The 16,546-nt window shown below is 39.5% G+C and overlaps 1 protein-coding gene across 1 annotated transcript in view; it reads right to left on the bottom strand.

The window, feature by feature from the left end:
* TMEM132D (transmembrane protein 132D) overlaps positions 1–16,546 on the bottom strand; it is a 220,088-nt gene that overhangs the window by 123,071 nt on the left and 80,471 nt on the right. The window contains exon 3 of the mRNA XM_065646455.1: positions 13,170–13,316. Within this exon, the coding sequence (XP_065502527.1) occupies positions 13,170–13,316 (147 nt within the window). The remainder of the gene's footprint in view (positions 1–13,169; positions 13,317–16,546) is intronic.

Here is a 16,546-nt window from a genome sequence, read left to right as displayed (position 1 = left end):
AAAGCATGAATATTGTTGACATATAAACAAAAAAGAAAGTAACATCCACACAGTGCAGAAACAATATGTAAATTAAGACCTAATGTAGCTGCAGAAAAAACCCTCATATTTTAGGAGAATAAAGCTTGAAAAATTAACTTGATGTCTTTATGCACATTCATTGAGACATTAGCACAGCACAAATTTCAGGTGAATTTAATCTACAATATATTGAAATTGCAGTCACCTAATAATGCATACATACACGTAACTTAGTTTGAATTATTTATTAGTCATAGAAATAATTCTTAAGGCTTGATATGCAGCTGTACTAATTTTTTTTTCCAATTTCTACCCAGGCCCTTAGGTGTAAAAAAGCAGCAAAAGTAGCATGCGCTTCTTTGCAACCACATCACATTTTTTTGTTTGAAAGTTCCTGGGGTTTTTCAAATCCTCACATCTCTTGGCTCAAGTTTTGTTGAAGACTCTGGGAATTTCAAGCTGCTTATGGTCAGTGCCTTCACATCTGCTTAATACTGCTCAGAGCAATGACGCTTCTACTAGAACAAAAATGATGCAAATTCTGGTATACCTAACAATAATGTTAAATCCTTCTCCAGTACTATCCACAGAAAATCAAAAGCATTAAATTATTGTCTTAATTCTTTCTTAGACCTCCCTCTGCATTCCTTTTCTCCAGAAACACCCTCCTCTAAAGGAACAGCACCTTTTAACAGAGCACATGGCTCTGTTAGCTTTAACGTCTTCGTTTTGTGACAGTTAAGGCAGAGATATTCAGCAGAATAAATTAAAACTTGACATAGCAAACTGTTTGAAGTGTCCTTTAATCTTCTGAATGATTTTGTAAGTTCAGCTGGTTATCCACTTAGAGATCAGACCAAAGCAACTCTCTCCTCCCCCTCCTCCATTTCCTCTCGTAAAATAACGGTGACAGCCTGGAGAAATATTGTCTATCTTGGTTCCGGCTCCGGCCCCAAAGGTGGGAAGCTGGAGATGAGTTCAATACAGCTTGTTTCATTGCTAATTTTGGAGGGCATGTAGAGCTTCTTGTTCCCCTGGCTTAACAGACAAACTGACTTTCTAATTTTAGAACAGAAGAGTTCTGCACACTCACAGACCAAAACTGCTACTTTTCTGATGGATTTAAGTGGAGAATTTTGCTTCTTAAAACCATAGCATCTGAGTGACTTTGAACTTGCCATGAAAGATGGTATTTAGGAATGTCACCCCAGAGGCAGATGTTGAAACAACAATCTTCAGATTGCTTGTTCCTCGGGAGATGACTGTTTAAAATAGGTCTGTAGCTGGCGATTGCCCTGACTTTGGAGGCGGACAGCAGGCAGCTCTTCCCAGCCCGTCCACGGGCGCTGGAAGGTGAGCACCTCCGGCTGGCCCACGCGGCGTGGCCGAGCCGCGCACCGGAGCTGCCGCGGCAGCAGCGCTGGCTGTCCTGTGCCTCAGGAAAGCACCGTCCCCTCCCTCCCCACCCACGGCCAGGGGCCCGTTGGGCAGCGTTCTCTGGAGAAAAGGTGAATACAGAAAGAGGGAAGCAAACAAAGGCTCAAACACACATGGTTTTGCTCTGCTCACAGGTGAGGGAACCCCTCTCGGGCACCTCGGCTACAAGGCCTGATGGGGAGCGCGGACGGCAGATCACCCACACGAGGCAACCTGACCGAGCGACGCAGCATCCGCATCCACCGGGAAAGTATTTGAACTGTTACCACCAGAATTTTTAGCAGGATTTACAGACTATTCTAACTGGCAATATAGAAAACCAAATGCATTTACTAAAACTACATTAAAAGAATGTTGGGGCTGCAAATCCAGCAATGTAATTTAGCCCTTCCTGCGTTAGCAGTGTAAGGGTCATCATTAATACACATCTTGCTTTTTCTCTTTGTCTCTCTCCAAATGTTTGCTTTTTTTACTCTGCCCCAGCACAATCCTTCCTTTCTCCACTTTCTGAAGTCCCATTTATTGTATTACTTTGTTATGGAAAAATAAATACTCAATCTCTCAAGTGAAAGGGGATGAGAACATCACATTTCACCCCAGCTGGCCAGCAGATCTATATACACAGGATTGTGCTCACCAATAAATAATTCCCCTTCCTAGAGTTTTCACCTATCTGATAATAGTACATTCTTTTATAACTTAATTCTTCTATAATTCTGTGTTTCTGACAGAAGCATCTGGATCATCATTAGCAGTCCATTAGAGATTTCTCAATGTGTTTACGAGTTTTGATTAAAATTGGAGAACAAAATCTTTATTTGTGGTTTATCCAAGAAGCAGAAGCAGCATTTCCTTTCATAAACAAGATTAATCCCTTAAACCTCTGTAGAGGAGATATTTTACTAGAGTTACATAAGCATAACAAGTGCCAAAACTAGAAACCTAAAGTAAGGAGCGAAACACTGCTTTTACAAAACAATTGCTGATTCCCACCATCTGAAAGGCTTGATCAGAAGGCTACTTTTCTGAAACTGTGCATTTATCCCCATGCTCTGGAGACAGTTACATCTTTGATCATTTGCTGCTTAGAGCCACTATGAACAAGATTTATTTTCATGTTTATGAGAACAAAGTCTTGATTTTTGAATAAATAGTAATTTTTCATCAAGACATTGTAATTCTCCTTGAGACTCTTAAGGACTAAGTCAGGGGTTTATCTCACTAAAAAATATAAACCAAATGTAAAATACACCTACAACCCCTCTCTTCCACTGAATTCTCAGTATTGAACATGGATAAACTCAAACTTGATCCTCTATTAGAACCAAAAAAGAATTGCAATATAGACAGTATGTATGCGCTGTGTATGTGCATCTCTAACATAAAGTATAGATAGCAGTGAGAGTATATTTCCAAACTATAAGTCTCAGGTAGGAGGGAGATGTTATTTTGAAAAACACATCATATAGAGCCTTGTTGGTGTTCGTCTGCCAAATTCTTCTCTGCATGTACTCCTATGGAGAAAGTACCATGTGTTCATGTAAGTAAAACTGGTTTTAATGAATATGCATGAAAGATTAATTCTAAGATGTCCTAATTTCTGAAACTTTTGAAAGCTGCTCTCTTACGACTGTTGACAAATGCATAATGTATGTACAACATACATAACACGTTGCACATACATTATATTTACTAACTCTGTGGTAATCTTAATGTTGTTATAGTCATCTTTTGTCCTCTTCTATGCCTTTTGCTTTCCTGCCTTAACTCCTTCACACAAAGATCTGCACGTGCCTGTAAGAAAATTACTTGCTGCAACAATTAACAGGAAAATGCATCTCAGAGGAAACACTTCATCATCGATCTGTTTCCAGGTACAATATTTGCCACTTAGGAATAGATTAATTGGATTGAAAATTATTCAAGCTAATTATTTTCTTTCTAGTTTAAGATCAACTGTAAGATTTAAATAAACTGAAAATGAAGAAGTTCCACCCAGCACTTGACATTCTCCTGAGCTCACCCTGATGTGCCACGTGTGACACAGTCCTGTTTTCTAAGATGCTGCTCGTTCTGTGACCAGGCTTTGCTGAATGAGCACGGGGCATCACATCACAGTCACCTTGGCCCTTTTATCTCCACAGACATATATTTCGTGGTCTCTTGGTATGACAGCCTTCATCTTTAATATGGGGTAAGAGCACAGCTGCACTTGCCAATGCTGCTATAAACAAACCTATGGAGACTCTGGTGCATTAAGGTATAGCTGAAATGGGAATTATATAAATATCAGACACAGATGCTTTGGGATTGATTTTCCAGTTGTTTTAGAAAGGCAGAGTAAGAAATAGAAGACGAAAGTAATATAGTCTCACTTTTGGCAGTATAAATTGAATATCTATCCCGTTCCACCATCCCCATGCTGAAGTTCACAAAACTAGGATTTAGGAAACCTTCCAGTGAATAAAGACTTTAAAAAAAGATAGCTTGTCAACATCGAAGGTGTTACAGCTCAAGCTGAGTTAAAGGCAGACATGCATTCTTGCAACAGGCCAGAGAAAAAATTATGTTGAGAAAAGATAGAGATAGTAGCCATTCATTCAGCCAACTGCACATTTGAATATTAGCTTCAGGTAATCCCTGAAACTAAGAATAATATATAACACATTCACATAAGTGCAGGCAATCCCTCAACTACCACCCTGCCAATGATGTCAAACCACAGAGACACATCACAGCCAGCTGATCCCTTCATCTGCTTTGGAGCACCAGCCGGAGAGCAGGACGAGCAGCGGGCAGGCTCTTCATCGCTGGCCACGCGCTGCTGGGGGGCACAGCTGGCACAGCTACTCACACTTTGAAGCGTATCTAATATGAAATCATATTTACACGTCTTGCATGGAAAAGCTCTTGGGGTTCCTAAGCAAGAACCAGACACATACCTTGTAACAATTTCTGTACTTTTCTAAAGAATCACACAAGCCAGGCCTGCCATAGCAGCTATAGCCTGGTTCCCCACTCCTACACACACTAAAATGCAGTTTTGTCTAACTTCTTATGTAACATCTTTTCTATGCATTCTATCATACATAAAACACATGATTCATAAACTTATACAAGGAGGATGGATTTCAAATGGAAAGATTCAGACTTTAAAAGAGATGTAAATTTAAAGCGTATTGAACATTAAAACAGTTCGTTAAAACAGCCCTCTATAACACTAAAACCTGGAAAACATTTGCAGAAGATGGAGTGTGTGGAGAGGTGGAAGTACTGCTCGTTGGTGCAGATTACCATGCAGAGGAGGAATGAATCACATTACGCACTCCTTCCATGTAACCCAAAATATCCAGTGATCACACAGCTCTGCCTGTGGAATCCCACATGTCTGTTTTCTGTCCTGTTGCTGATTTTTACATTTGTGTATACGTGTGGATGCGTGTTGGAATCAACGACACCCACAAAGACAAGGCATCCTATTATCCTAACAAAGCAAAATTTCTTCTGTTGGTATGGAAGTCAATAGAAACCCTTCCAAAAGAGCTCTCAGACACACTGCCAGTTCTAGAGAACTCTGTATGAACTCCTGGGTGGGAAGGTTTTTCCTGAGTAGAAAAAAAAAGCAAGCAGCCTTTGGTGCAAGTTGACTCTCAAGGGACCAGCTGCCACATGAGATGTTCATTTAACTCCTGCTCTGTCACACTCCCCACATGACCCAGGGCAAGTAATTAAGGCTTGTGCAGTTCCAGGAGGTCATCAAACAACACCCCACTGACTTCTGCATTGTCTTAGTGATGAGGTCAGTGCAGCTCCCTGCTCGGTGTATCGACTGAGATGGAGCTCATCCTAAGCCTGGCTACATAACCCCATTCCTCTGCATGCACAGAAACCCTAATAGGTGATGTCATGTATTAGTCTCAGAACTGACCCTAAAGTTAAGCCTGTGCCCCCTCTGTGCCTCTGTCATGCTGGGGCAGCAGCCCTGTCTTACTCTATAGAGATAGTTAAAAAGCCAAGAGTTGACCAAGGTGAAATAATTAGAGGATGAGTTATATCTGCATCATCAGTTCATATAAACCACCCACAGATCTTTAATGCTGCAACTAGTTTGTTCACATCATCAATAAATCTATATGCTAAGACTAGAAGCCATGAAATAAACACCCAGTGAACTTCAGCCTTGTACTCGCAATTGGAATTCACTTCGGATTAGCTTTATGATTTATATGGATGCTTGATTGTATTATACAATTCCGTTAACCTTCTGATCCACGCTTTGCTGTATGGTGACTTATATGTGACTGCTAGATTTAATGACTTTTTTAATCCAAAAAATGGGAATCCCCATGTCTCAATAGCAACAAGCATATTTTCAGCCTCAGCTCATATTTTAAGTCATCCATTCACTTTCCGAATCTCCGAGTAATTAGTATTACTTCTAAGAAGATTTCCTCCAAGGAAAAGAAAATGCAACAGCATCATTAGAGATACTTTCACAAGACACACTTTAGCATTTAAGATTAGATTTTTAATAGGCAGGAGATTACTCACTTGCTGTCTCTTTTGTAATAGGTAGCAAACTGGTTTTGTCCCACTGGAATTGTTATTTGGAGCCCTGGGGCAACTAAAGCTTTAAGGACTACATTGCTAAGTACCACAAATACAGGGCAAGCATGACGATGATGAATCCTTAAGGTTCTTAAGGGAAATCAGTCCTCCTCAGGTTTAAAATGATATTTATCACACTGGATAACAACAGGGTAAAAACAGACACTAAATATGCATGAGGTTACCCAGACTGTTGGAAATGTCCTTTAGCTACTTCAACAGCATACAGGAAGGAGGGAATTTTCTTTACATGGGACGTTGCAGAAATACCCATAAAACACCTGCTTATCACCAAGACAGAAAGAGAGAAGAGAGGAAAAAACAAACCACAACCAAAACCACAAACGCAAAAAAACCCCAATGTATCTGTCAATGATCTGCCCCCTCTGTGACTGACTTCTGTTATCAAATTATTTACACTTAGACTGTTTCCCTCCAATTATTTGATTCCCAGCTCTGCATGCCAAGAACTCTCGATGAAAGGGGATTAAACACCTAACATTATTTACTGTTTACGGATTTTACAGAGGCAGATGATTTAATCTGAGCAATTACAGTATCTTCAGAAGATTCTCTCTAGACAACTCCTGGCATTTTAGCAAAATCACGTTGATCACTGTGCTACAGAACCTCATTTTATAGAAGATATTATATATCAAAGAAAACAAGCCTAATTACCAGCACATCATAGACAACTTTGTGTCTTGAAAACTTGAAATGTCAAAAACATAGCTCTGCCTTCTCCCATGTAAGCATTATAATACAGTCTCTAGTTACGTGAGCACAGGAATCATCAGAATTTCTCCCAGGACTTCTCAGGTTCGTTCGATGAACCTTCCCCTTCTGAGCTACCACAGTAACAGCCGATGAGGATTGCACACCTTTTCTCAAATTCCTAGCTAAGCTCATGAACAAGGGAATACTGAGCACCTGTTACAACATTCAACTTTGGTATCATATGGGAACCTCACATATGCAGTACTTTTTGGATCCTTGCTTTCCATTACTACTTTTGGATATAAAATAAAAATCAATAAAATATAATCCAAAAATACAAAGGGCATAAAAGCTCTCATCTTTCAGATGAGGTAGGACAGGAAATTAAATTCATCCCTCCTTACAAACATGCTTCCTGCAGCCAAACCTCTTCCTGTTGAAAGCTCTGCCCTGGGGTCACAGCTGGGACAGGTTATTCTGATGCCAGCACATGTGAGACAGGGAACTGGTCCAACTCAAACTAAGAAACACTTTCTCAGGTTGTCATCAGCTGTGACACTGTAGAGCATAAAATAGAATTTCTTCTCAGGGTTTCCGGATATACAGAGGCAGACAGCCTAAAGTGGACAAAAGAGATGGATGAGGCATCCGTATTGAAGGTGGTGGATGGTCAGCAAATGGCCAGTAGGACACCAGTCTGCAGTCACCACAATCTGTAATTATTCATTGGACTGACTTTCCACTTTGGATAGACTGTCACAAAAGCAGAGTCAATTACAATAATGGGCTAGAAAATGACAAATTTGACCTAGTGGAAAACCCTCTCAAATGAACATGACGTCTTTGATGACGTCAATGACGTAATGCGTATCCTTACTCCTACGCACGCAATGAGAACTCTCCCTGGGGTGTGCAGCCACTGGCAGAACTGCGACAGTGATCCCAACTCTCTGCTTCAAGAATTCCAGCCCTAGAAAACCAGCAGACTCTGGGTTGCCACTGGAAATACGGCTTTCTGTCCCTGAGCCCTTCTGACCCAACTGCAACATCTAGAAGCCAAGGGTGCAATTTTAGGGATACTTCATCTTTACCACTTTGCTTAGCTCTGCGCATCACCAGCTGAAAGCCATCAGAAGAGACGGTAAATGCTATATGACTGTACATTGGTATTTCAAAAGAGTAAATCCTGAATGAGGGAATTATATTTATTTTAACTACTTCAAGAGACAGAGCAGCAGTTCAATGCTAATTGTCACTTTCCCCATTTCCAGTAACAGCATGCTCACAGACAAAAGAACACAGAAATAGCCGTCCTCTCTAAGGAGAACCCTAAAATTCAGCTGAGATTAAAGGGCATCATCTGCTTTGCAATGACAGCTGAACTTCCCTGTGGTATCTCCTTCATGTACATATCAGAGATATAGGAACAGAGTCCACCCTTAAGATGCCAGAACACTATCTACATGCCTTTGAAGTGCTTTCCTGCAATCTTTTTGTTTTTAAATGAATGAGTCTCTTTCAAACAACCAGGTGAAAAAGTCGGCTAATCATGCCTTTATCTAATAGTTGTTGGTTAATATTTCATCTCTCTTCTTTTGATTTGCTTCAAGATGATAACCGCAAACCTTTTCTTTCCCCTAGTACATTAGCATTGAGTAGGATGATTTCAAGAGAGATTCTGCATTTCTTGATAAACAAAATAGTTTTCTTTTTAAAAAATGAAAAAAGTGGGTCAGCATGTAAAAGAATGATGCACTAAGGCTTGGTTCATACAAATCTATTTTGCCTCAACACCTCAAAGGGTTCTCCTCTCAGATGGCACATCTAAGTTTTAAAATGAGAAGGAGAAGTTTGTGACTAAGTGCTTTCAAATAGTGGAATGTAAACACGACTTCTGAGCTGTTGAGTACTTTCGCATCCTCACAACATAGAAAGTCTTAGAACTCTAGAGGTTTCAAAAAATCACAGGAAGGTAAAAGAAAAACCCAAACAGTACACAGTATGAAACTCTAAATCTACACAGGATAAATATGCTTACAGCCGATCAGTACCCATATGCCTAGGAAGTATAAATGAAGGTAAACTGGTATTTCAGAATCAAATTAACTTATTATATACGCCCAATACTACATAACTTTATGTATTATATCAGCAGCAATGATGCTGAGTGAATAACTAGATTTCAAGGTCAAGGGCTGAATCATTATTCTCAGAAAGTAATTTTGAACCACATATATGAGTTATCCCCTCCTTCTCCCTTTTTCTTGCCTTTGTTTCATCATGATAAACCGAAGCCCATGTGATTCACACATGTTGTGATGGGATAAAATACACTAGAATTTCTTTTTGCTTCATTACACATCTTTTCTGTAATTCCACTGAACAGAAAATTTTCTTTCCAAGCAATAATATACCTCTGGTTGATAAAGTCACATGAGCACATTAATAGCATAGAAAAAAAATAATGGTGATCTAAAACATAAAACTGTTTTTACGAAGCATTTTGATGAACACCAACAAGAGACATAATATAATTATTGTGGCTATTAGGCTGTTATTTATGTCATTTTTGTTGCTTCAGAAGCATTTTAGGATTATAGCACTCTTGAGAGTCTATCAAATGTACTAGCAGATGCAACATGTAAGAGAATGATACTGTTACAAAAGGAAAACTAAATGTTAAATAACTAGATTTAAAAATGAGAAATACAGGGCACCAAGGATAATGGTATAACTGTAATAAAAAGAAAGTACTGTGTTGGAAAAGCAATGGCAATGCTGCCATAAGGTTTCCTGTCCCCTGTTATTACCTAATGTCAAGTTAATTTCTTGTATTATAAAAGTGTTAAGAAAATTAAGTATTGAAATATGGTATCATGATAACAACCCAGAAAATACTTTCATTGTCTCTTACTATGTCAATATTATCAAGGACTGATTTAATCACTCATAATTCAAAATGAAAATAAGTTTCTCTGCTAATAGCAGGACCAGCATCTGGTCTCAAGCAGCATAAGCCAATAACTCCTTCAGTGTTATAAAACTGGACCCCAAAAGCACAAGGGGGAAAGTATCACCGGAAATGCTCTTTGTAACATTTCTAACAAGCACAGCAAGGAAATCACTGAGCAAGGTTTACCCATGATCTAGTTCAAATACATTTGGAGATAAGGCAGTAAACGTTCAAATCCAGACATTAAGGTTCTACTCAGAAATGACCAAGCTTTGTCTACAATCATTTTGCACTTGCTTGAATCAATGGCCTCATTCCTGCCATAAGCACAATAACATTCACCAATGGAATAACAAACATTTGTACCCCAAAATCTAAACATGAATAAGGTATTAGAAGAGGATTGTGACATCCACTAGTATCATATCAGAGCATCTTGCATAATGTCTCCACAGCAGCTCTGGATACAGAAAAGTGCTACCAATAATGTTTTGCAGAAGAGGAAAATCCAACACTGCATCTGCATCTTTTACCACCTCAGTCATTCTCCAAGCCCATCCCACCTGTTGTGCTTCAGTCCAACAGGAGACACAGGAGAACAGACAGGAATCCACAGCTCCCGCTTTGGGCTGTTCTTCTCAGTCATCACTAGCGCAGCAGAGATGCTCAATTTCAGGCACAATAAGAAGCAGCACTAATCCAAGAAAACATTCTGAATATGTTTTATCTTTTAATCTCATCACCTCACAACATGAGCGAGTAAGAAAAGGAAAGATCAGCCAACTTCCAAAGCAAATAAGCAAAGGATGGCACATATTAGGATGTATCTCCCTGATTCAATCAGTGCTTAAGTGTTTCCCAAGCCACATTTCTAAGCCAGTGGTCAAGCCCCATCACGCTTTTTGATCATCTACATGACAAGAGAGGCCTGGAAGACAGATGCTTCTCAGAGAAGAACAGAAGTGCTGTATGGACGCTACTACTAGTAGTAAGCCCATCTGATAATCTCATGGGTCAGGATTTAGAGTGTTACCAAATTATTATTGCCTGAGAATGAAATCAGAAGAATCGGGGAGAACATTATAATTGCTTCACCATTAATCTGGAACACTGTCACAAGTCCATAATAAGCAAGGCACTGAGAATTTCAAATCATATTTGACAGATGGGCTTAATTAGTTATTCTCATACAGACTCATAATATTTGCTGTTAATATTCATTCTAAAACACCCTGCTGGCTGTGATAATATTTATATGTTAATCCTGTTACAATAAGCTTTTGGTGCCAAAACCTCTCCAAATAAATTGACTGATATATTTCAAACTTGGATAAAGAAATGCTCAGGCACCCTGGCTGAGTGTGTGCCTTGCACAAGTGCCTCCTCAATCCAGAAAATTACACCTGTCATGGTACATTAGCTTTATTAACACTATTTTCTGATCCATGTAAAGCTATGAGAAACACAGAAGTCTTGAATCTTTAGTTAATTAACATTGCCACCTTTGCATTCGTGTGATCAGATAGCTGATGTCTAAGAGCCATTAAACAATATACAAACAGAGTTTGTTGAATTTCTAAATGAGCTATGGAGGCAAACAATCAGGTAAGAAACATCAATATTTAGCTGTTATCCATTGTGCATTCTCAGTGACATCAAACAAGGCTAGATAAGGAAAAAATTGTTTCCCCAAAAAATGTTGAGCACATTCTCTTTTCCTATCTAATCCTTGATCTTACTACTTAAAATGAATAGCAAGCCACATATGACTAAATCTAACGAGGAACACAACATACTGAATAAGACATTGCAAATATTTTACATTTGTTAACAAACAATGAGGAACAAGTTCTTAAAAGTGAGAAAACCACAAAATCGCAGCTGGAAACTCAGAATAAGTCAAACCAGAATTTATGAGAGAGTTACACAAATACCTTGTCCTCACTTGAAGAAAAAAAACCCTAACATGTATATGAGCTCACACTTTTAATAAACATGAAGCAATGCTTATACTCAGCATGTGAAAGTATACAGAAACCACAACCGCTGCATGAAAGGTGACATAAGAATTTATTTTCCTGTGTGCAAGGGGTCATTTTGAAGGCTTGCCACTGAATGATGAATAGGGAAGGGAAATAAGTTGCCAAGCTTCAGTTCACCCTTGAAGTCGCATTATATTTTCCTGATGAAGAAGAGAAATCAGGCAAATGCTCTGTATGGACCCAAAGTAAAGTATGATGGAAAACTCATTGTTGAAATAATCTTTGATTCTGATCCGATGCCCATTTCAGTCAATGAAAATATTCACACGCTGCCTTCAAATAGCTTTGAACTGGGATTTTAAAGAATCTGTCGGACAGATAGTGCTGGGCAGCAGGAAGCTCTGACCTTGGCACACATACACTTTGCTGCTTTGACCAATAAAATTCAGTCAGGTACAAGGCAATATACGGTTTAGACCAGAGAATTCAGGATACTGTAGCACAGAAATTGTGTAGAAATTGTAGTGATTTATGTCATGATTATGAAGGGAAATTCTTCCCTTCCTCTTTTGTTCACATACTCAGATTGCAAAGACATGAAACTTTCTAGTTATTAGGCTCAGAGGGTATTTATTTAAAAATTCTAAACCCCATAATAAATCCTCAAAGCCTGTAAGATTTTGTAAAATTCCAGAGGTAAATCACAACACAGAATGTCCATGTTATATGTTTTCTAACAGCAATACCAAACACAATACATATGCAGGCAGTCAGATCCTTATAAATATGAGTATAAACTTGACATACAGTTCCAGCAACAATGAACATGAAGCGGCAAATTATATAAAAATGCATTCATTAAAGCAATTAGTTATAATTAGAAAAGGAACATCCACCTTTCAGACGAAGGCTGTTTAAGACAGGCGGGTGTCCCAAGTTGTTTCACAATGGGAATGGAAAATGGAAAACCTATTCTCTTCTGCAGATTAAAAATCCATATAAATATCACCAACAAAAATGTCAGTTTGATACCCAGAATAAGTTTTCATTTTTTTCTGGATAAAACAAACACACAACCACCAAACCAAAAACCTCCACCACAAGCAGTCCTATAATTACCCTCTGCTACAATGCCTGGCAGCAAATAATTTGAAGAGATTGAACTAGTCACAACCTAATTCTAAGAGATTGAATATATTCTTCTAAATACCATGTGAAAACAATATTTCCTGCTAGTTTTAACTTCCTTAAAGTATTATGATTGAATAACATTTTGTTCAAAGCACATGCAACAGAACTAGCAAAGCACTACAAAAGAGAGACAGCCCCAGCTTTCCCAAAAGCATTTTCGTCCTGCGCTATAATAAAACTTATTAAAATCAAAGCAAAACGCTTTGAAAAGGAAAAACAACCGTCAGTTATTAAAAGACAGACTGCTGGAAGTGACCTACCTGTTTTCAGAGGCAGCAGATTTCCTCTGGCAAACAATAACAGCTGGCGCGTATTTCCCAGTATAATCCACGTTCTCTCTGATGTCCCATAAGTAGGGGCTGCTGGCTCTGACACTGAAAACGTTCACACCTTTCTTCACCTTTGCCCTGGGAGGAACAGGAGGATAATTCACCAATTAGATGCAAAATGTCAGCTTCACCTGTTATTCATTTCTTCATTATTACCACCCCACAGAAAATGCTACCACTCGTTAGAGTTTTACAGTGTTACAAGGAAAAGAGACAAGAGAATTCATTTAGAGTTGCATATTTTGAAGAAATTACATCAAGATAGAAGTCTTACTGAACTAACTGTAATTACAGCTTTAGTTACAGCTAAATAGCGGAGTAGGCATGTTGTGGAGCATGTTGCTCACTCCCCATCTTCCATTATCCGCGATGGGCACCACTGAGCACGGGAAGGCTCTTTGGACTAGGAGTTTCTGGTGGGGTTAACTTTTGGTTTTTGAATGTGTTTACAAAAACAAAAAGTCCATCGTGGTCAAATAGTCTCATATATAAGCTGTCAGGAAATGACAGTTTAATTATATCCCATATATCCCTTAAATTATATCCCTTAAAATCCCATACACAAAATCCATTCAGTGTTATGGCAAGTTCTCAATCCTGGAGGGGGAAAAAAAAAAAAAGTATGTGATGTTTTGTATAAACAGCTGCTGCCATGCAGAGATGCTAATCTCAGTAAAACAAGCACTATCAGCTCTGCCTCCACATGAAATTACTTGTGAAAATTTTGAAGGACAATATCCACACAATTGTTTTCAGAATAAAAAGCCAAAGGATTCCTTCAACTGCCTTGCACAAAGAGGGTTATACGCCGTTTCTTCTGCTACTGACTCAACAGCAGTGGCTGTGATTTCCTTAGCACGCCTGGAAGAATTAATACATGAAGGCTGCTGAGCTGTGCCCGAGTTCTTCTAAGCTAATTTCACAAAATGCATTTTAAGCAGGTGCAGTTACAGCTCCTAGAACACAGATGTCCCTCAGGACAAGAGACCAATGGTGAAAATGATGGAGAAAAATGATTCCCACTTCATGAGGAAACGAGAGTGGCTCAGAACCTGCCGAGTTAAGCTAGCTCTATAATTACTATGTTACAATTGCTACTTAAAAATACACAAAAGACTATACTTACGATACAACAAGATTATACTGACTCTACAACAGCTATGTTTTTGTATGTTTTATTAACAAAACTGGTAGAGAATCAAGAAAAAACAAAGCCAAAAGCCAGCCCTAGACCATAGCATAGTCTGCCCTGGCTCTGCTGGCATGTGTGCAACAGCTTTGCTTCAATTGAGAAGCTGTGCAAAGTCTCCGCGCTGCTAAGTGAACAGCCACAAACCAAAAATTGATTACATTTCTCACTTATATTTTAAAATGTATTAAAAACCAGGTTAAAATAACTGTTTGAACACAGACACATGACTGATACCGTCCTCTTATTTTCCATCTGGATCCCTTTGGAAACACTAGTGATGAGGTAAAACAGAAAAAAAAATGGACACAAAACCAGCAAAACAAGCTGAGTTCGTTTATCCTTGCCATTCACTTTATACAATGACAAACTGCCATCCTGCACTGATTTCTAATGTTTCAAAACAAATGCAGATCCTTGTGTACACTCCTTGGGGTAATTGCAGTCTATGGATCAAGATTTCTTAGAAGAGCTGTTGTTAAGGTCTAATTTAGTCATCTGTTAAAAGCACCAAACCCCTAATTTTATTGAAAACAATAACACAAGAAGATTGTTGTTTTTCTACAGAATTAGAGGTTAGGAACTCTTTCTGAAGAATTAGTTAAACACACTTCTATAAGTAGCACAAAAGCTTCGATTTCCCGATCCCAGGAACTGCTTTTTCCTCTAGTGTGTCTCGATGCTGTGTTTGCCACTGTTGAGATTTGCAGAATTTTATTCTCCCAATTTCCAACAGCAGTAGCACTTCGCAATTACCAAAGAATGACCTGGATGAAACAGGGTTAATAATAACCGAAGGTATATTATTTGTCAGCAGATAAAACTGAAGATACCTGAGGTGAAAACACTCTGACTGCCGTCAGGGCTCAATTACTTTGCTGCAAATGTGCTTTATTGAATTGCCTGGCTGGCACAGGGCAAGCTGGGGCGCCGACCCTTCAGCTGCTCGAGTGCTCAGGAGGCGGCCGCGCGGTTCGGCCACAGTTCAGCCGGCTCAGACTGCTCCACTGCAACACGAAAAAAGCGCATGACAAAGCTGTTTCAGAGTTAACGGTCTAAGTACAAGAGATCTGCTTAAAACAGCGAGGCTGAGCAGCAGCAAGTAAAGTTATTCGAGTATTTTATGCCCCAGACTTCACTCTGGGCCAGATCCTACTCTGGGAAAGAGGAGGAAGGAAAAGACTTATTAACATTGCAACTGTGGTTGGTTTTAGGTTGTTGTGGGTTTTTTTCAAACAAGGAGCCTATCCAACTAAACACTTTCATGGGTATTTCTACAAGCTGTTATTTACTCGTGGGTCGCTGCTCTCAGTGCAGCACATCGGCTACTGAGACTCATAAGCAGCTCAGCCCTTGCACCAAATCAATCATGGCAAACAAAGCCCTTGGGAGTCCCCAAGCCCGGAAAGCCTGTCAATGCTGACAGGGTACAAATCGAGGGAAGGGAGAAAGAAAAAAACACAGAAGGAACTCCCAGAATCAATACATCACACCTGAAATCAAGGAAATACATTTCCTAAGTGCATAGACATAGCGATTCCCAATTCTGTCTCATGACCCACTAAACACTATGTTTACTCTAGTGATAAAAGAGGCTTCAACTTGACCATTTAAAATGCAGGCAATGTCCCTTCTCATTTATCAAAGCGTCTGGTTTAGCATCTCCCAGTTTTTGCGGTTTACAACCAGTTAGCGCTCAGCTTTCAGCCCATGTCATCACTGCAGGCTGGTAATGGCTGTGAAATCGTTACTTAAGTGTTGTATAAAGTGGAACAGCTGGCTGGCGAAAAATACCAGCGTTCCAGCATGTGTGCTGCTAAGTGCCATGGTACAATGTCAACAAAGTGTCTGGTTTGAAGCACCACAGGGAAGGGAAAGAGCGAGCGAGCACACACGCAAATTCACCCTCAAGACGTGCAGGAGATCAAAGACAAGGAAGGTGCCGAAGCCGCGGATACCCGGCCATGGGCAAGACCCCCCTCCGCGTTTTATTCCTGACAATGTCCCACATGCAGCATATAAATATCACACATCCCTCCATTTCAAAACAAAGTGCAAATAAACAGGGAATCTAACCCCTAAACAGCTCTAAATAAAGGTGCTTTAGACCCATGACACT

Source organism: Caloenas nicobarica, chromosome 16 (genome assembly GCF_036013445.1).
Source record: "Caloenas nicobarica isolate bCalNic1 chromosome 16, bCalNic1.hap1, whole genome shotgun sequence".
Lineage (NCBI taxonomy): Eukaryota > Metazoa > Chordata > Aves > Columbiformes > Columbidae > Caloenas > Caloenas nicobarica.
The sequence above is the reverse complement of the archived record's forward strand: the minus strand, read 5'-3'. Positions and strand labels throughout refer to the sequence as shown.